Below are 16,456 nucleotides of genomic sequence, written 5' to 3' on the forward strand. Positions count from 1 at the left end.
GCTCGACGGGCGTTTGTCGTCAATGGTTGGCCGTTGGTTTTGAAGAAATATCCTGATTACTCGCGAACGGAATATGGATAGATCCGAGAAGAATTTGCTTGCCTGCTTGTCTCATCTGATTCTACACCAGCTCGAAACAAGAATCTAACTGCAGAACAACACGGACAAAGTTTTCGTGTCTGTCTGATGGCACATCGCTCGTGACTCAACGCCATCATCACCCGAAAATCTTTTAGGCACTACGGTTGTACCCGAATTCGATTCCTTAAAAACTGACTGTAGAATTGACTAAATATTTTCTTGTTCACAGTTCACCTCACTGATTTACTGTGCGGTAAAACCCTGGAGTTTTGTGAATCATGGTGTCAGAACCGAAAAAAGGCGGGTTTCAATTAGTCCCCGGTCCGTGGAAGTTTGCTTTCGGTGCCTTTTTTTGCTGATGGAAGGACGATTTTATCGGTAAGTTGACCATTTAAGCAAAATTTGATGTAACAATCTTTAATTACTGTTTATGCAGTTTGTGTTTAATAGCTGTCTTAATGCTCCAACCCCATTTTGATAAGTTTTAAAGAGCGAACACGAAATTATTGCGACACATTCAACAGGGGGTATTGGGTAAAAATCAACCAAATTTAGCATACTTTCTCATTGATGTGTATTGTTAACATGCTGTGAAACCCGAAATTTGATTCAACAAAAATGGTGAACCAACGCGAGTCGAGAGAACAAATTCTTTTCAAACACCTGGAATTCCCTGACCTGTCGCACCGGCAGTTGGGAAAAATGTGGAACATTCACCATTCAACCGTTTCCAGAGTGTTGAAGCGTTTCCAAGAGCGGTTGACGTTGGACCACGGCAAAGAAGCTGGAAGAAAACCGGGATCGAAGAATAAAAAGACGGAGGGAAAGGTGAAGCGGATGATTAGAGCAAGTCCCAACGCACAGTGGTCCGAAATGGCTAAAAGTGGAACTTTTTTCCTAGCGCCTCTGTCTTTCATCTTATGTCTTAGGTGTCTTCAGAACATTTGCTTCTTCAAACATGCTTCATGACTTGAAAGTATCAAAAGTTAGTCAAAGTCCACTATAAAAAAAATTGAAAATTCTAACTTTATTGTTTCAATAGATGGAGCTTTACTTTATACTACAAAGTTGTAAAATACGTAAAAATATGAAAATTTGTTGAATACATCAAAACTCTATCTCTTTTCAGATCAGAGTTATAAAGGTTTTCTTTTGAAAGTTATTTAAAAGTTAGTTTTTTAAACTTAACTATAGTTAGATGAGGATTTACATGAATAAGATGTTCTAAACTTTTGTAGGAGTATTCAAATCACACGTTTTGCACAAGATTTCAACATTCTACGACGTTTCCTATCCAACTTATTGCAACTTTAAGTTTTATTTTTACTCAATTTCAAGAGCGTTTATTGCAAAAACGTGCAAGTGGATTTATAAAAATAATAAACCACATTGAAGCTCGAACTAAGTGCAACAAATTGGTTTTGGCGCCATTTGTCTCCACACGCTCATATTTGAACACAACAATCATATATTTGATGTGTTTTACGTGTTTACATACAAAAAATGGAAAAATTGATTTCCAAGCTACGCAGATGCTTCGCAGAACGAAGGCAGAAGGCAGTTGAAAATAATTTTTGTATGGAAACACGCTTGTTGTGTTCAAATATGAGCACGTGGAGACAAATGGTGCCAACACCAATTTGTTGCACTGAGTTCAAGCTTCAATGTGGGTTATTAGTTTCAAAAATTCACTTGCACGTTTGCAATAAACGCTCGTGAAGTTGAGTAAAAATAAAACTTAAAGTTGCAATAAGTTGGCTACGTAACGTCGTAGAATGTTGAAATCTTGTGCAAAACGTGTGATTTGAATACTCCTACAAATGTTTAGAACATCTTATTCATGTAAATCCGCATCTAACTATAGTTAAGTTTAAAAAACTAAATTTTAAATAACTTTCAAAAGAAAACCTTTATAACTCTGCTCTGAAAAGAGATAGAGTTTCAATGGGTTGAACAAAGTTTCTTATTTTTACGTATTCTACAACTTTGTAGTATAAAGTAAAGCTCCATCTATTGAAATAAAAAAGTTAGAGTTTTCTATTTTTTTATAGTGAACTTTGACTAACTTTTGGTACTTTCAAGTTATAAAGCATGTTTGAAAAAGCATATGTTCAGAAGACACTTAAGAGATTAGATGAAAGACAGAGGCGCTATGAAAAAAGTTCCACTTTTAGCCATTTCGGACCACAGTGCAACGTCTCCAGCCGTGATTTGACTAAGCTACGTCCAGAATACAAGGTACAGAACTTCTCAAACCGCGATGAGCGGCAACAATCGACGGATAAAACTCGGATACGGAAGCTCTACGAGAAATTGCTGACAAAATATGGCTGTTGTGTGATGGACGACGAAACGTATATAAAAGCCGATTTAAGCAAATTCCAGGGTTGGAGTTTTTCACCGGCAAGAGCAAGTTCGATGTGGACGACAAATTTAAGAACCAGAAAATGTCGAAGTTCGGCTCCAAATATCTCGTTTGGCAGGCCATCTGCGGACCGAAGCGTGCGTCTTTCGTGACAGAGCCACAATAAATGGCGAGATCTACAAATCTGAGTGCCTCAAGAAGCGCCTTTTGCCGTTCTTGCAGCAGCAAGCGAAGCTCCGCTTTTTTACCAGATTTAGCGTCATGCCACTATTCTTAAAGTGTCCTGGAGTGGTATGAGGCCAATTTTGTCCATTTTGTTCAAAAGGTCAACAAATATCCTCATTTCCAGGCTTGCCATTTCTCTAACGATAAACACCCACGTGCTCGGTTTTCGATTCTCGGTAGAGATTTCTGTAACGCACCGCAGAGATTTTTAGCCGAACCTCTGTAGAGAATCTGTAAATCAACACGACAAAGCGAACACCCACTACAGTGACAAAATTTTTTCACCACGGAGAGCGACAGCGACGGCAACTGGTTTGGCTTGTTGCGTTTACCAACACATACGAAGCTGAACCACTCGCCCGAAACATTCATCGTTTGTTGATGCTATTATTATGCACACCATCGTGTTTGTTTTTGTCTTTGCTTTTTCGTGGCTTGAACTAGTCGGTTCTGTGTTTTCACCGGGGTGCTCTACGTTGACAAATTGTCACCAGAGGCCGGCAATTCTATTCCAACCGTGTGCTCGCTAAATTTGAAATACTCAGAGCCCGACTACCTTTTACTCAGACGTCGGACGTCGCCACATGTATGAAGCAGCCGACGGCTGCTCTTAAAGAACTCATATATCAGCGGAAAAATTACTCAGACGTCAGAAAATTCGGCACTCAGAGAACTCGAGTGCTTGAAGGCGACAACTGAGTAAATGTTGATCAGTTTGTGCGAGGCGGTCGGACTTGGTTGTTTTCGTGCGGCAAAAATTAGAAATTTACATGGTGAATATTCATTTTAAAGGTAATTTCTGGCTATTAATCCGATATTATTTTTATTACAGACTTCTGTGACGAAGTGATGATGGTCCAAATACAATTATTACGGCATATAACGGCATAATGGATCACGGCCCGGGAGACGAAACCCGACGGGCGAAAAAAATTTCATTAAGTTTGTGGATTTTTTTTCTAAATAAATGTGTATGCTCAACATTTGGACTTTTGTTATTTATCAAATCAACAAATCCATCATTTGTCTGGAAAATAATACAGGTTTTAACTATTCTAGCATGGAAAAAGCGGCCAAAAACCGCTTCAGAATTATTCGCGCATTCTGAGTAACCATGACTCAGTTGTCGCGAAAAGGGCTGTTAGTCAGTTCTGAGTAAAAGCCGTTTAGTCAGAACTGAGTAGGTGCGGTTTTGGCGACAACTGAGTAGCCGTCACCCTGAACTGAGTAGCTGAAAGTTAGCGAGTGTAGCACATCTCTCAGATTTCTTCTCAGATTTCCCCTTTTTTGACAGATTTAAGCTTTTTTCTTTAGATTTGAGCTTTCATCTCCTTTGCTCTCAAGGCAAAAAAAGCTTAAATCTGAGGAAAAAAAGCTTAAAAACGAGATTCACCAATACTTATTTAAAAGATGTTGGTCACACAATACATGGACAAATCGTGTAACGTTGCCGGGTTCTGATTGTCGCACGCCGGAGCTATTGAAATTAGGTGTGTGTGTGTGGCTTTCTCAGGCGGCGGCAACGTTACACGATTTGTCTATGTATCGTGTGACCAACATCTTTTAAATAAGGGGTCGTGAATCTCGTTTTTAAGCTTTTTTCCTCAGATTTCAGATTTTTTTTTGCCTTGAGAGCATAGGAGACGAAAGCTTAAATCTGAGGAAAAAAGCTTAAATCTGAGAGATGTGCTCCACACGGTTTGGATAGCGTTGCCGCCGCCTGGGCTTTCTTCGTTTTTCTCGGTAGAGAATGGCATCTCTGCTCATCTCAAATCACATCGCAGGTTTGGATGCTTATGCCGACTCCTCTGGAACGCTTGCGTGGTTTCCCGAACCAGTCCTCTTCTGCTCTTTAGCCAACAGTCGAGCTTTAACTAGATCGCTTTTCAGTTGGTCCTCGGATAAATTTATCATAGCGTAAGCGCCATCTCCTCCTCCATCTTGAGTAGAAACAACGACCGCCGAAAATCTCCTCTTGGAGAACGTATTCGCCAAGAACTCCCATATCGCTTTTACCATATCCTTGTCCCGGACATACTCATGACTGTCCGCGATGTACGTGACCAACAAAGCTTTCGCTTTTTCTTGCGGTCATTTCCCGGAATAGAACTAATTCCGTCGCAGTTTCTGGTGCGTCCTCCATAAGAGCTCTGTTCACACCATTTGCTGACATCTGCGTCTCTACTTGGAATCTCCGCCTTTACCAACGAATTGAACTCTACCGGCTTTTTTCGCGGTAGCCATCTGCACTTCAACTGCCCCAACGGTCCCGTAACCTTTTGATAAAAGGCGTTTCAATTCTAGAGTGGTTGGCCACTGTTGCAGCTCGATGACCTTTCATCTGGTTTCCGGCTTGACTACCTCTCATTTGGCTTCCGGTTCGTCGACCAATTCCTAGATTGACGACCTTCAATTGGCTTCAAGGTTTGACGATTTTCCAGTTGGTTCCTGTTCCGACGATCTTCTATGGTCTCTGGTCCGACGTCCATCCAGTTAACTTTTGGTCTCGACTCTCTTGCTGCGGCTCGAAGACCTTCCATGACATCAGTTCGATGGCCTTCCCTCGGATCTGGCTCTGACCTCTAAATGGCCCTGCACTGACCGTGACTTAGGTTCCTGGCTTTTTGACATTTCTGGCTTTGACTAGTTGTTCTTCCATCATCGCTGACACTTCTATCTATCACCAGGCTTCATTTTGCTCATCTTGAACAAAAGGAGACAGTGAACTTTTTCGCTCCGAATAATTGTGAGCTTATTTTTAATGAGCATTTCATCCTCCGCTGCTGAGAGAGCAGCGAGAATTTTTTTCTCAAACGAATGATCACTCTTCTACTGACAGAGCATTGTTGGTGTGTGGCTCTGAAAACAAAACAAAAAAATTACACATGAAATTTGGTCGTTTCACTAAATCACGTGGACAGCTTTAATATGTGATTTGACCGTCCTCTTTCTACGTGGAATTATGGAATATTGGCCTCAGAATTTGTCAACCTGCTTTATTGTTGGGGACGTTTAATAATTCTGGCATGCTTTTATATCTGATTTTGTAAACAAAGAGGTAATTAAAGATTTACACATTTGTTTCACATTATTTTCAGCCTTTTAGCATTTACAACTTTGCTCGGTCGTTTATTTCTCAGCCAGTTACTGAGAAGCTAACGAACATTTCTCCCTGCGAAAATGAGATTGGGTGACTGCGTGATTGAAATATCTCCAACAAAATGTGGGTTGCTTGATCGTTTAAAGTGCGAGAAAGCATGTTTCTCCCAGGCGTTTGACAAGGAGATGAGAAAAAGTGAGCAAAAATCAAGAGAATCGCAGAAGCCTGTCTATCACTGAAGTTGACTGAGTTTTCCAAGCATTCTGCTTAATCATTCCAGAGATTCGTTACTGTAACTGTTGTGGTATTTCTGGAGTTTCAATTGTTTAGTAAACACATCTTTACAGTAAAACATACAATTCAAGAATATATTTTCACTAACAAGCCTACTATAATACATAACAACTGCTGATCATGCTGACTTTATAGTGATCACAAGTGATCACCATGGGTGGTATGAAAAAAACCTAGTAATTGCTTTTGCTAAACTAAATCGAGCAGTCGAGCAGTCGAGCAGTCGCTTAAAGCAATTGCTTCGGTTGTTATGAATAAAGTTTTTTTGACAGCTGTTTTCTCAGTCAGGAGCTTTTACTTTTAGAACAAGCTAGTTTGGTATGAATAAAGCTCGAATCTAAAGCAATTGCTCGGCAAATCTCCAAGCAATTGCTCTATTTTCTAAGCATGCTCGGTAGCAGACTTTTCCAATAAAAAATTCTTTAATAACGTTATGAATTTATCAAATTAGCAATATTTCACTTCAAAACAATTCAAAAAGGCATTTTCAACATGGATAAAGAAAAGTCGAAGTGATAACCCAACTTTTTTCATATTCTTGTCGTTGTATAAAATCATTCGTCTAAGATGAAATTAAACAAATCAATAAGTAAATATATCAAATTAAAAAAAAAATCCGGCTATAGTGGATGAAGTCCCAATTGGCTCAAAGTAAGAAATAAATTGTAATAATTTAAAACATTATACAGTTCTCTCATTTTTATATAACTCTAAGATTTAAGAAAAAATATCTAAATTAAAATGCGCGCCTATTACCTATTTTTTATACAATGGGGTGGGGGTGGGGGAGAACTTATGATAAATATTAAAGTTAGGCCATTTTTTGTTTGACAATATTTGAATATGTATTCATTTTTCTTTAAACATCAACATACGAGCACAAATTTACCAAAAAAATCCGGTCATTCTTACACCCACCACCCGATTCGTCGACTTCAAGGCTTCTTTAGCCGTACTTTTCAATTTTCTGGTCGTCTTCTTTCATTTTACTTTAGAAAACTTCAGATTCTGCTGGTTGGATAGCTCTATTTTTCGAAGCAAAAGCTATGTTCTAAGATTTTAGTACACATCCGCTAAGCAAATGTTTATTCATACCAAACTAAGCAAATGCTTTGGACTTTTGCTTTGATTGATTTCGAGCAAAGTAAAAGCTACCGAAGCAATTGCTAAACCTTATTCATACCACTACATATCTCGTTTAGTTTAAGCAAAGTTTAAGATTTGTTAACTATTATGATATAATCCTGGAATCGTGAAGGCTTCTTTGTATTTATGTTTTGTTGAACTAAATATGTATCAAGTTGTTTTTCCAATTACATTCATTAAATTCCAAAATCACTTGTGTGTAATTTTTCTATACATTCGCTCACTCGATCTGTGCAATTTGTTGCAGATAACGTCGGAATGTGGCAATGTGTTAACAAACAAAAATCCAAAACAATGAAAATGACGTTGGTTGGAGTGACGCTTCAAAAGTGAGTTCCATTTAAATTTGTAGCCATGCTTCGAGAGCATGAAATGAGCAATCAAATTATTATCATCATCATCAACCACCAACCGACACGGGAGGGACAAGTTGTTGAAGATTCAATCAGATGAGTAATAATGTGCACAATGGTTCTTCTTTTTTTAACAAATGATAGACGACAACCTGTGGCTGACAATGGCGATAAAATCTACCTTTGGTAGACGATGTTTTCGTTTGGATTTCGAATATACACAGTGATCACAAGTTTGTTGCATTATCAGTTCCCATCTGAGGAGTTTATTTTTTCTATTTATTATTTTGCTAGAACTCATCCTTCATCCCTTCAAAGACAACCTAATCGTACTTATCAGAATGAGGGAGCGGGGTGCCAAGCTGTTGGTTCAGCTTTTTGTTTTTGCGAAATTTGCGCCCTGAAATAAAACAGTTTCAATTTGTTAAAGCTTATCATTTATTGTGAGGTCAATGAAGCTGTTTTAGAACAAGAAATAACTTAGAACAATTAAACTTAAAACTAAATAAAAATACTCACCACGCTTAGGGGCACTATCTTTAGGGTACTGCGGTCCATAGTGCACGTTACCCTCAAACAGGTAGCACTGTTCATAGGACGACTTTTTCAGTCCGGTAAACGTGGCGGGGAAATTGTAAATAACGTGCCGATCGATGTCCTCAGCCGAAACGAAGCGATGATCGCTCTTGCGAGTCTCATCGACGAAGAATTGTGCAAAGTACTGCGCCGCACGAATAGCGTTCGAGGTATGCGAGATGTTTCGATCACGAATCCATTCGTACAGATTTTTTTCCGGATGGAACTGTACACCGTAGAATGGGAATCTATGAATGGAATGCATGTTAATAGTTTGTAGACAGCAGAACTTCCTTATAAATCTTACGTTTTGTGTTCAAGGGTCGAAATAAATTCTAGCCCGTTCCAGTCTTTGTTAGTTGACATCACGATCCAGTCTTTGTCCAGCCCATATTCAGTCAAATTCTGCTCCGTCACACAGAACTGGTGGAAGTTTGATGTGACCGGTTCCTTGGACAAAATTCGTTCAACGTCTCCCGGCAGTTTAGAGAACATCCGACTATTGCGGAAATTAGGTTTAAAATCCAGCGGCAACCCCTGGTTGTGAGAACTGCAATGGGCTCGGTGTTCATCTCGTTCCGCATCCACATAGGTTAACAGCTCGAAGCCCAAACATGTGCCCCAGATCGGGAAATAACTTCCGTCTGCATTGATTTTCTTCGCAAGCTTGTAGATGTGGTAGCCGGCATCGGCATAGCCATCCGATTGGTTGAACCAGGTGGCACCCCCAGGGAAGAGGACTCCGTTTACCTTGGACAGTATGTCGGCGTAGTATTCTTCCGTTTTGTTGATCCTGTAAGGGGAAATTGATCCTTTAATTTTTAGTGTTCTTAATTTCATACTGATGTAAAGATAAAAATCGCGTTTAAGGTTGAAGAACGACATGACTGGTGATCAAGCAGGCCTTGGAATTTCTACATCATGAAAGTAAAAAACCTTAAAAATTGTTCTAGCTTTTTTCATTACTGAAACCCATTGTTCAACTTCAATCTACTGTCCAGTCCAATACGCTACGATGTATTCAAGTTTTCTACAAAAAAAAATCAAGATCACGGGAGATGGTTCAAGGTTGATGGTAGTCTTTTCGGTTGTTACGGATTCAGTGGATAAGGAGTGTATCGAAAATTAACTATAAACATATTTGGGCCTTCCACTTAGTAACGCGTGAACGCGCACAACTGTCTGTAGCACCTGTATGTAGCATCTTGATCTGTCAAGAGTGAACCAGCGCTTTGTTTATGTTTGAAACAGTCGTTTCTCCCAAAATGTCGCGAATTATAGCGATAAAAGCTGGGACATCGATCGGAATTGTACAGCGGATCAACCTGAAGACATACAAGAAGCAGAAAGTGTCCAAACAAACGGCTGAACAAAAATCACGAGCCAAAACGAGAGCCCGGATCATTGGATTTTGCAGAAGCCAGATGCGTGCATTCTCATGAAGGATGAAACTTATGTATATAGGATTCCAGTACTCTTCCGGGACCACAATTCTGCACTGCAGCTATTGGGAGGGATGTGAGTGACCACGAGAAGTCGATTGAGGTGGAAAAATTTGGCCAGAAAGTGCTTGTGTGGCAGGCAATCTGCTCCTGCGGATTGAAGTCGGCGAGATTCTTTACAAAAGGAACAATAAATGACGACATCTACCAAAAGGAGTGTTTGCAGAAAAGATTGCTGCCATTATATAAGAAACATACGAGTCCACCATTGTTCTGGCCAGATTTGGCGTCAGCCCCCTACGCTAAATCCACTCTTAGATGGTTCGAGGATAACGATGTAGATTTTGTTGAGAAAGATATTAACCCACCAAACTGCCCCCAGCTTCGCCGCATAGAACGATATTGGGCTATCGTCAAGAGAGTTTTCAAGAAGGATAGTAAGGCCAACAGGATCATGGCGGTTTCCAAGAAAAATTGGAATGCTGCGGCCAAGAAGTGTGATCAATCAGCTGTAATACTTAATGAAACGCGTCAAGTCAAAAGTCCGAGAATATTACCAATAATTACTTTTTTACTTGTATTTCTATATAACACTTCCGAACTGTTTCTTTGTTTAAATGCAAAAAAGACGCGCGAGTAGATTAAGCATTTTTTGGTGCTCGTTGTGACCATCCCTTAGTTAGCCATTGCGCTTTAAAGACGCTCTCTCGATCTTAGGTCAAGAAGCGTAGCTTACACTGAGTAAATCAAGATCTTCAAAAGGTTTCACTAAAATTACTAACGATATTGCCAACAAGCTTGGGAATCTGCATCTGTTTTGAAGATAACGTTCTCGAAGGTCCAATCTTGGAAAAAAGCGGACGAACCACGAATAGCAAATGAAGGTTGTCACGGTGATGCAAAGCATGCCCGACTTCTTGAAACTAGGTATGACGACGACATTACGATGGATTTGGTCAAACTGAAATCACTCGACGGAGCTCAGATGCGGTTAAAGAGGCACATACGTCGCAATGAAGCGCTTCTTAGTTGGAAGCCGTTGCAGATGAGTAGTACGCGGTCAATTGTTCAGTTGTAACAATGCTTCTGGAAATCTCCGAGAAAAAGGTTTCCGAATAGTATCTGGATGTATCAAGTTTTTGTATAAGCCGAAACAAAGGCGAAATAAATGAGATAAGAAGACTGTTGCATATATCTTTGTTGGGTATATATTCAGATCGACCACGTTTTAATATACTGCCGGCAATTCCTGGACATTTTCGACGTTAGATCCTGTTGAGGCGCTAACATCGAGTCAGATCACTATCTGGTGATGGTGAAGATGCGCCCAAAACTCTCCGTAGTGAACAACATACGAAATCGACGACCGCCTCGGCACAGCTGGAGCAACCTGAGGTTGCGGCAGACTACGCACAATCGTTCGAAGCAGTGCTGCCGGCAGAGGGCGAGCTGGACGATATCCCTCTCGAAGACTGTTGGGACACCATCAACCATCAACAGCTTTGCGAAGAACATGTGGACACGGAACGACGAGTTCGACGAAGAGTGTAAGAGTGCGATGGACGAAGAGCACGCCACGCGGGCGGCAGTAAGGCCTTTGCCATCGTCAAGCACTCGTCAAAATTTGAAATATAACGATAGAGCGATAGAGGCAGCGAGTCCTAATTTTTCAGGAGAAAAAGTGCCGCCTGGAGGAGGAGTAGCTCGAGGAGCTGGATCAGCTGCATCGTTTCCAGGAAACACGAAAGCTCTATCAGAAGCTCAACGCGTCCCACAAAGGCTGCGTGCCGCAAGCCGAAATGTACCAGGATATAAACAGAGGTATTCTGACGGACAATCGTGAAGTGATCAAAACGATGGGGGAAGCTACATCGCCGGCGTAGGAGTCACTCCCAACGATGAGTGAAGTTGAAGAAGCCATTCGCCAGCTGAATAGCTACAAATCAGCTTAGAAGTACGCTGAACTCATCAAAATGGGCTCGGACAAGTTGGCTGATTGCCTACACCGGTTGATGGTCCGGATCTGGGACACAGAATAGCTACCGGAGGAGTGGAAGGAGGAGGTAGTATGCCCCATCTACAAGAAAGACGACAAATTGGACTGTGAGAACTATCCTGATCACTGTCCTAAATGCCGCCTACAAAGTGTTGTCCCGAATCCTATTCCGCCGCCCAACGTCACAAGCAAACGGATTCGTGGTAAGCCATCAGGCCGGCTTCATGGAGGGACGGTCTACGACGGATCAGTTCTTCGCACTACGGCAAATCCTCCAAAAATGCTGTGAACACCAAGTCCCTACGGAACCACCTATCGACACGATCACGATACGACACGATCAATCCTAAAGAGCTTTGGAAAATCATGGACGAGAACGGCTTCTCCGGGATTAAGGCAACGATGGATGGAACGCAGTGCTGTAAGCGGATTTCGGGTGAATTTTTGAGTTCATTTGAAACGCGCAGGGGGCTTCGACAAGGTGATTGACTATCCTACATGATGTTCAACGTGGCGCTAGACGGTTTTATTCGACGAGCGGTGGGCGAAATGAGGGCACAATTTTCAACATATCCAGTCAACTTATCTGCTTTGCCGACGACATTGATATAGTCGGCAGATCATCTGTGGCGGTGAATGAAATCTACCGCAAACTGAAATGCGAAGCAGGAAGGATTTGTTTTGACGAGCAAGTCGTTTCTCTCCTTTCCACTCCGAAAGTGGGTCCTGCACAACACGGAGTTGGTGATCCAATGTAAGAGAAGGGATACTGGTGTTCATGTGATTGAACTCATTGAAGTGAATCTAAAAGGTTAAGATAAACTCTGATGGGCTTTTCTAAACCATAGACATCGATCTTCCAACTGGTCGAGGCGTTCCTGCAGGTTCATCTCGATTCATATCTTAACCAAAAATGCAAACACTAAAACACTTTTAGAGAGATTTGGAATGGGTGCAGAATAATCTGAATTTGAGATTTAGACCTGCGATTTGAATGCTGTTTAAACAATTCGAATCTTAAAAACTTCGGGTTCCTTCTTCTATACTCCACACTACCCGCGCTGAAGAAGATAGAAAACATCTCTAAACAATGTAAAGTACCTATCAACTTTTATCAGCACCCGACTCACCATATCGGCACTACACGTGCTCCAGCAGCTTCGATGAATTTCACGTAGGACGCAGCGATGTAGCTCTTGAAGTCCTCATCGTACTTATTGGCCAGCGCATAGGACATCTCCTGGGCCAGCACACCAATTATCGGTTCCTCATTGAGTTCTCCGCCATTTCCGCTTCCGGCGGCTGCCTCCCGTGAACTTATAACCGTCGCACTTTCACTTCCGCCGAGCGAAAGCAGTCCAAAAAGCACCAACCAGCATGTTTTGCCAGTCATCACTACACTATGTCAAGTGAACTACCCGGCAATTGACTCGACACGCGCCTCTCCCTTCGCAGACCAGACGTCTAAGGTAAGCGTAATACAAACAACGACCGTTACGCTTGCCTGCACAAACGATTCCCACGCCTCCCGCCGAGAAGTTATTAACATATGGCCTTGTCTATTTGCAGGTAATTCTAGAAGCAGCACGCCGATTAAAAAAATCCACTACCCCAACGACGGACAACACGGGATCCAACTGGTGAATACGAACGAAGTTGCCGCTGTTTTCGCGCTAGGCAACTCATTTGGCGACTGACTGAAACTTCTGAGTTCTTTTATATCAGACGGAATATTGTCAACTAGAAAACAACAAATTCGACGCCGCGCGGGGAATTCTCTTATCAATCATCGACGTCATCGTCGTTATGAGAGGGGCGTATAACTTGAAATTGTACCACCCGGCCGGCAGCATCCGCATCTTCGAACTATGACGATTCAGTTGTGTTAATACAGACAGGGCAGTGCAATTTTGCTCCCCCAGAACATTAATTGTTATTGTTTGGGTTGCGCTCGTAATCTTTAGTACTGTTTATTTAGTAATGGAGAAATGCATGCACTAGACCGGCTTGAATTTTAAATTCAAAAACGTCAAACAGACGGTTTCAGGTTCCTTCTGGGTCCAATAGCAACTGTACACATTTTTTCGGCTTTAGAGTTGGAGATGATAAACTAAATGAATGATGAACTTTTTGTTACCACAATGTTGAAGTATACACATAACACACGACGTATTACAGGACAAGACACTTAACGTTCTTACTTTACGGAAAAAGGATATAAAATTATCTTTTTGTCGACCGATTTCGGGCTCGATGTTGCCCATCTACAGGACGATGTCCGACTGATTCCACAGAGGATAATTACAGCTCCAGTTTCATAGTTGATGTAGTATTCGTCGAACGCAATTGGCATTATGCGGATTTTTCGTTGATAAGGTTGAAGAGAGGTGAAATGATCGGCGGCTCGTCTTCGTTCATCAACGGTTTTTCGGCGGTGCTGATGAACATCGACTCCCAAGCATTCAGATGTGATGTTTTCCGTACAAACTTCCTAAATTTGACCTTTTTTCCAATCGACGGAATGGTCAAACTCTGTTGTGTGGGCGGCAACACTCGATTCATTAACTCTCCCATTCTCAACGGAATTTTTGTGTTCTTTGAGACGGATTTTGAGTTTACGGCGAGTTTGACCGATATATTATGCATGCAGAAAAATCCAAAATATGAGCGCTTATAATCATAACAGCTTTGCCTACTAGCGACACGTCGCATACGTCGCGACGTTGAAAATAATAACGACGCACGGCCAGTTTCCTAGGAGACCTGGAGCATGAGATTTATGGCCTAAGGAAAATGGACAGTAAATAACATAAACAATGTTCGAGTAATACATCGAAATCGCCTACTGGACTGAAAAAAGAAAAACAAATCTGCGAATGACAGAAATCTCGCTAGTAAAAAAGCGTCGCTAGTCCTACTGTCGCTATTCGGTTTGGTGCTATACACATAATAAATATCCGGGCAGCTGCTTCATGGAATTTCGTAAATTCCGGATCTATCCTCCTTAGGAATCTTGTCTTTAAACGAGACTAGGCGATCCTAGAGGGTGTTTTCACTCTTGTATGCAGTTTTTAGACCAAACTTAAAATTGCTTTTTGTTTTTAATTACAACTAGTTTTATTAAAGGCCTTTTACTTTTACAAAGTTTAAATGCGCCGAGTGTAAGTTGATCTCATATGCATTTTCCAATGATTCATCTTTTTACAAAAACCTGCAATCTCCATCGATTTGAAAAAAAAAACCGATTCATATAGTTAGTATCTAGACGTACTGTTAAATATTATACTACAGCGCTCCTATTGTCGAATCTGGAATGTTTTAACTTTACTTTATTTTCCTCTTAACCCTCATCCGCATTAGGGTGTCATTTTGACACCATTGCAAGTTTGAAGACTTGTAACTTTTTTCAGAAGCTTCAAAATACAAAAATTTCTTCGGGGACCCTGAATGAATTCAAAAGTTCTTCAATATTGCATCTTTACTTTTTTTTATGGACGAACCCTGGAAGCCTGGACAAAAAAACTCCCTTTTCCGACTTTGGGTGTCATTTTGACACCACAAAAGTAAAATATATTTAAGTCGTTTGAATTATTATGAACTTCATATACAACTTATATCAATAGAAACCTTGTAATATCAGTAAAATATGTTTAGAACATTATATACAGCAAAAGTTACAAGTTTTCTCGTTATTCAGCATGAAATAAAAAAAATCCGAAAAAACATGCCTCACGAAAACTGCTGTAGTTCATATATTACTCGTCCAAAAAAATATTTGCCTTATGCATATGAAAGCTGAAGTTAATGCCTACATCATGAAGACAAGAAATATTTTTTTTAAATTTTTTTTAATGAAATGGTCACAAAAAGTTTAAAAAAGTGGTCTAAAAACCTACTTTTCATTCGATTGCTAGTAAATACTGTTTGAGCGATGGTAAAGTCTTTTAAAGAATATGACTACAAACTTTATTGAAATTCTAACATTTTGCTGTCTTTAGATTTTCGATGCAACAAAAATTGAATTTACTGGAATTTGGCTACTTTGCGTGATTAGGCCTTAGGAAGCCACCCTGCTGCCAAAGCCCTTTGGAATATCCCACAAATGGTGCTAGTGATGCACCACCAAGAGTTCATGTGATGTACCTGCGCGTAAACTGGGTCACCGGGCTTGAACTGTTTGGAGATGGCACCATGTTTTCGGTTGAAGGTTTCAGTTTGACGGTTCATCACGGAACTGGGCTTCACACGAGTTTGCTTCGAAAGAAGTAGAAGTTATGACATTTGAAGAGCATCTTCGAGAGTTTCTCTCCTCGATTGAATCAACTTCAGGCTTAGCTTGCTTTCCGTTGAAAATGTTGCGACTTGATTGCATATCGATATAAACGGAATAGACCATAGATCAAAAAGGTCTATCCATTCAATGCCGATCAGGTTCAAACCGGAAACCGACGTCACGAAACATCTTGCTTGCCGGGTTTGACCGTTGATTGTTACATCGCAGTTGAATTTGCCAAGGAGGGTTAGCTCGACTCGAAGAAGGCTTCATGGTAGGCTTGCCGATTTGTCCCACACTTTTGTGGAAATGGCTTAAATATCACTGGTAGAATCTATCTGGAGTGAACTGGCTGTCCGTTGACTAGAACTGAGGCAAATTTCCTGCGGCTTGCTCGATGTTCAACTTGATTGATGATGAACACCCCTTGGGTTCGGCGCTGGAACGCTTCTTCCTTCTGGAACGCTTCTTGCCATCGGTGTGGTGTTGGATTGTGTTGGAGATGTAGGAGGTACTTTTGTGATTGCAAAAACAATAACCTTCCTTGTGGCCGGTGCGATTACAATTCTGCAAAGATGGTTTTTGAATGGTTACTCTTTCACAAA

General features: G+C 41.0%; 1 protein-coding gene across 1 annotated transcript; it reads right to left on the reverse strand.

The window, feature by feature from the left end:
* Nucleotides 1–7,808: 7,808 nt before the first annotated feature.
* On the reverse strand, nt 7,809–13,369 carry LOC129754261 (gamma-glutamyl hydrolase-like). The gene is made up of 4 exons (XM_055750212.1): nt 12,709–13,369; nt 8,448–8,933; nt 8,084–8,388; nt 7,809–7,964 (listed from the first exon to the last, which is right to left on the reverse strand). The coding sequence occupies exons 1-4, from the start codon at nt 12,969–12,971 to the stop codon at nt 7,888–7,890; spliced, it is 1,131 nt and encodes a 376-aa protein (XP_055606187.1). The 5' UTR covers nt 12,972–13,369; the 3' UTR covers nt 7,809–7,887.
* Nucleotides 13,370–16,456: the final 3,087 nt, after the last annotated feature.

This window comes from Uranotaenia lowii, chromosome 3, assembly GCF_029784155.1.
Source record: "Uranotaenia lowii strain MFRU-FL chromosome 3, ASM2978415v1, whole genome shotgun sequence".
NCBI lineage: Eukaryota > Metazoa > Arthropoda > Insecta > Diptera > Culicidae > Uranotaenia > Uranotaenia lowii.